This window comes from Cynara cardunculus (assembly GCF_001531365.2).
Source record: "Cynara cardunculus var. scolymus isolate 2C chromosome LG 9, CcrdV1, whole genome shotgun sequence".
In the NCBI taxonomy this organism is placed as follows: Eukaryota; Viridiplantae; Streptophyta; class Magnoliopsida; order Asterales; family Asteraceae; genus Cynara; species Cynara cardunculus.
Window position 1 is genome coordinate 17,484,621 of NC_037536.1, and position 5,278 is coordinate 17,489,898.

Below are 5,278 nucleotides of genomic sequence, written 5' to 3' on the forward strand. Positions count from 1 at the left end.
AATTTAATTAAGGAAATTACACCAAAACACAAGAACTTTTAAAAAGATTAATTTAATAATGATATCGATATTTTTTTTCAAAATTTTATGATATTTTTAAATTTATATTTTATTCAAAAATAAAAATATTACCACTTTCTCAAATTCACATAAAACCAATGTTTACATTAAATTTGAAGATTACAAGTAAATTATGCGAAAGTACAACTTATCAAAACTCAATTTTTGAATTCGTATAACTAATTATGGATAAATATAATCAAATAGAGAATAAACATCTTATTTTAAAATATAAAAAACCTAAAATATAATTAGAATAATTATCGAGTTCCAACAAAATAAATAATTATTATCTTTATAATAAAATTATATTATTAAACCAAATATAAATTACTTCGTTATTGTCCCTAAATTAAATTATAAAAAAATTGAATTAAAAAATTACACAAAAAAGTAAGGTATTTCAAATAGTTAATTTGATACTAATATCGATATATTTTTGTCAAATTTTTATGATATCTTCAAACATATATTTTATTAAAAAATAATAACATCATCGCTTTCTAAAAATCACATAAAGTCATATTATAACATCGACTGAGATAAAGAATAAAAATGAAATATTAAAATCACGATGTATCTCGCTGCATTGCACGAGTACGCTTCTAGTCTTAATAATATAAATATTATAGTCTTTAAAATACATTAAAAAAATTGTTGGAGTTAAATGTAATTATTTTTAAATATTTTTATTTATTTTGGAGAAATTTTAAAAAATATCCAACCTTTTCCATCAAAAGCTTTTTCTATTTGAATTTTCATTTTATACCATTCCCTACTCATATTTTTCATTTTACACCTTATTAAATTTTGGTCAGTTAATTAAATATCTATAATAAAATCAATTATATTTTATAACAACATACATTGATAAAAAAAACTTTTGTCAACGATCAAAATGACATCAATAACGATTACCTATTTTTTTATAAAAATATATAATATATACATCGCCTTTCATTTTTTTTACGAGTTCATTTTCTTTTTAATGTTGAGGAATTTTTGTTTTTGAAAATTATGAACTGGATTTTAAAATGACAAATTAAATGATGGGTCTTTATACAATATTTTAAATAGATGAAGATAGGTTAAAATATAATTGATGTTAGTGGAAAGCTAAGGTGACAAAAGTAAAAAGCAGTTGAAAGACTTGTGCAGTGTGGATGCTCTTACCAAGGGGGTGTTTGGGATTACTATTTAACACCACTTATGCTTTTTTTTTTTTTTGTAAAGGTGATTATTTACTTATGTGGTGTCAAACCAGAGTTTTATAAAAAAATATTTTGATTAATTTATGGCGGTACCAAAACGTAATAAGTTGATACGTTGTTTTTTTAGTGTCTGTCAAGTTTTGCTTATGCACGTAAAATGACAAAACACGACATTCCCCATCTCCCTTAACCTCGACGAATGATTCATGGGTATTGTAGCGTGTAGGGTTTCATATCATCATACAACACCAAAGAGAAGGTTTCAACCGAGGGTTTAAGAAATCACAAGAAAAAAAAAATCAAGAAAACGGATCGAACGAAGGAATATCAAAACTTACAATCGGTTGGAATCGATGATAATACGAACCTTAGCGGTGAAAGTGACGTCTTCGACTTGGCAGTTCCAGTTATCTTCGCATTCAACCAAGCTTCCTCTGTAGACTTCTCCACTCATCGATTCCACCGTCACTATGTATCTTGCGGCCTCGTGTAACAACCTCACCAGAATCCCTAAACTCCGACTCATAAACCCCAAGAACACATGAAAGGAGACGAACGTGACTGATGAGAAGTATTAGGTTTAAGGTTAAAAAAGTAATTTGGTTTTTAAACCCGATAAGTCAGAAATGAGTAACTTATAATTTTTTTTTATTACCGGTTTGACACCGATATAAGCCATTTTTTTTCTTATCATCCAAACATTTAAAACTGCTTATTACCGGTACAACACCTGAACAAGTCACTAAACAGTTTAACTAAGCAATCTCAACTCTAAAAGTTATTTGACAGTTTTATATATAAATGACATAAATCAGGTACATATACAATGGTACTTATTAATTTATGGAAAAGTTACAAATTGTCAAAAATAAAACAAAATGTTATCTGATGTGTCTACTCGCAATTGTATCATCGGTGAGCTCAGAAACCCACTCCCATGGCTACCTCTACCCCCCTGTTCACTATCTCCCCTCTTATTCACAGGCAAACCTCCTCCTCCTCGAAACTCTTCGTAACAAACCCTAACTATAAAACTAAAATCATCACAATCCTATGTTCCTCTTCCTCCTCCTATCCTCAATCTACCACCATTCTTGAAACCCTAGCTCCTCCACCGCTAATCCTTTCCGTCAACGACACTACTCCTGAGAGATGGGTACCTCACCGGAAAAGGAAGGTCGTGATGCGCGTCGGTTACGCCGGCATCGATTTCAGAGGTTAGCTTCAGCTCACCTTCAATCTCAATCTCCGTTTCTATTTTTTATGTTCGATCTTCAGTTCACCTTCCATCTCAATTTGGTGTAAGAAATTGGAAACTGGTGTAAATAATTAATCGGTATATTTCTATTTAATTATGATTAATTAGATTATCAATAACGAGTCAAGGTTCGTTAGAGAAAAGTAACCAAATAAAATGAACAAGAAAACGATGACATCACATGTGATTTTAGTTTTACCCCAAAGGTGAAGATCGTGTGAGAAGGGGAATTATCTTAAGAAGAGATCTGAATCCTAATTATTTTTATTCTCATGCCCATCCATGAAATTTGTGCTTTAGAAGGAACCGATCCCTATGCACCTGGTTAGTATTGACATTTAATTATGATTGATCCAAGAGTGGAGATCTTTTCTTTAATTTCTCACCATAACTTCCCTTCTTGGAACCTAACCCCTACACTGAAATCACTAAGTGACTTTGGCCGGAACTTGAGGTTGCAGCCGGGTCGCCCGCTCACCCTTGCTCACACATGGTCTCTTTTGATCCTGCCTCTATCTATAATATCCTTATATTTATTAATTTTATAAATTATACACTCATATTGTTTTTTTAATGTTTTCAAGAACTTGATAAATTATTTGGTTATACTACTATAACCGAAATAATTGTTCATAATCAATTCCAAATATAATTATCATATTATCTAAAACAAAGTTACATGAATTTTATACAAGTTCAATACATAAAAATTAAATTCATGGCTTAAAAAAAGGTAAAAAGTTATTTATTAGTTCTAAAAAAATGAATATAAATATAATTTGTCATGTAATATATGTAAGAAGTAAAATAAAATGTGATTACAGAATAAAATCAATTGTCATACATCTCAAATTTGAAGGGCCAATTTGTAAACTTGATAACATAACACCAAAATCCAAATATAGTGGAAATGAATAGTTTTATACCAAATTTGGTGTTTTACCATTCATCACAACCATTTTTTCCTGTAACCATGGGTTTCGGGCGAGCTTATGCTCAGTGAATAATCCGTTGGGCTACCATGAATGGATTGAGTCATGTAGGTGAACCTCCATGGTCACAAGTGCTTTGGCGGTGCCTGGATACAAATCCGGGCTAGATGAGATTTTCAACCATATTCTCCTGATACCGGTGCGCCACAACCCAAGTGGCTCATCGCATCATTGGAGACATAAATATTGAATAAAGTACAATTAGTGTTAAATGTGGTCAATTCGTAAGACCTCTAAAATTAATCCAAAATGGAGAAACAAAATTCAAAAAATCTCCAAAAAGAATTACATTCAACTCCAACAGCCTCTCCATTTTTAAGATTAGTACATTAATTATATTATTAATATATACATTTAATAAAATATTATTTTTCTCTTCCAAACATTTATTTTCAAGGTCTCGTATTGGTGGGAACATAATAAAAAACTATTTTTTTCTCATGGTAATCATTTTTGGGAGTTTTCTAAATTTGGAGAATTTTATACCTTTCTCCCCTACTTTCTCCCCTTTGGAGAGAATTTGTTGGAGCAAAAAAATTGCCTAAAATCCCCCAAATCTCCATCTTGGAGAATCTGTTGGAGATGCTTGTAGGCATTTGACTAAGAAGTTGACATATAACATTCTTTTAAGATAAATGGAGCTTCAAGACAAGTACCGACCACTTTCTTGCAAATGTTAATCATCTGAAGAGTCTCCGAACTCATGAGCCAAATGTTGTATCCACGTCAACTCGCGAATTGTTTGGGTAATAACTCAATTCAGAATACATGATAAGGTACTAGATCTTGGTCGTCGCTTTCCCATGATATAAGATTTCCATTGTAGGCTTAGTTAGTAAGGGGCATACGGTGGCACGTGCCACCACTTCATTGTCCTAACATAGCGAAAAGAAAATTACGACTCTTAAAGGTGCCACCATATAGATTAGATATGTGTAACCACTTTGGTCAAATGAAACAAAAGAAAGGTGCAGAGCATTGGTAAAGGATAAAAAAAACTACGACTCTTAAATGAAGTTATACTTAGGTATATTTAACCTTAAATGAGTAAAAAATGTGAGCAGAATCGACAATGTTGGTGTATGGATTGAAGGTATATTTAGGTACATATATAACCTTAAATGGGATTTTATTAAATCTATGACCTTCTGATGAGTATGAAGAATTTTCTTCTTTAATAGGTCAGAAAGTCATGAATTTAATTAAAATCTCATTTTGGGTGCATTTAGTATCGAGACACGATAGAACATGATTGAACAGGACATAATAGTTGTTCAGCGGATAAGACAAAATAAATAAAATGACCAATTTACCTCTAATAAGTTGTTTATATATTTTATATATTTTGATTAATTTGTGTAATTTATTAAATTATAATAAAACAAATACTTTTTTTATAACAAACTATATCATTAGAAAGTTTTCATCAAGACGATTAAAATGACACCAAAATAAAAAGTTAATGTAATTTCCAAATTTTATTTTATACCTTTCCTATATATACATATATATTTTTAATATTTCATAAATTAATTAAAAATATAAACCGTATAAAAATAATATTTTGAGGACATTAAATTGAAAGTTTAAAGAACATAAAATACAATAAATAAAATTTAAAGAATGTATAAAATGTAAAGAGAGAGAGACGTATTTGATGTTTTAGAAGAGAATTAGGTTTTATTTTGAGGTTATGTTGGTAAAATATAGGCCTGTTCCACTTTGTTCTACCTTGTTCCATGGGGTGGGGGTGTTCC

At 30.2% G+C, this 5,278-nt stretch overlaps 1 protein-coding gene across 1 annotated transcript in view; it reads left to right on the forward strand.

Annotated features, from left to right (window-relative positions):
- The first annotated feature begins 2,177 nt into the window (after window positions 1-2,177).
- Window positions 2,178-5,278, forward strand: part of LOC112518472 (putative tRNA pseudouridine synthase) — a 10,104-nt gene continuing 7,003 nt past the window's right edge. Inside the window, exon 1 of the mRNA XM_025126175.1 lies at window positions 2,178-2,488. Within this exon, the coding sequence (XP_024981943.1) occupies window positions 2,209-2,488 (280 nt within the window). The 5' untranslated portion in view covers window positions 2,178-2,208. The remainder of the gene's footprint in view (window positions 2,489-5,278) is intronic.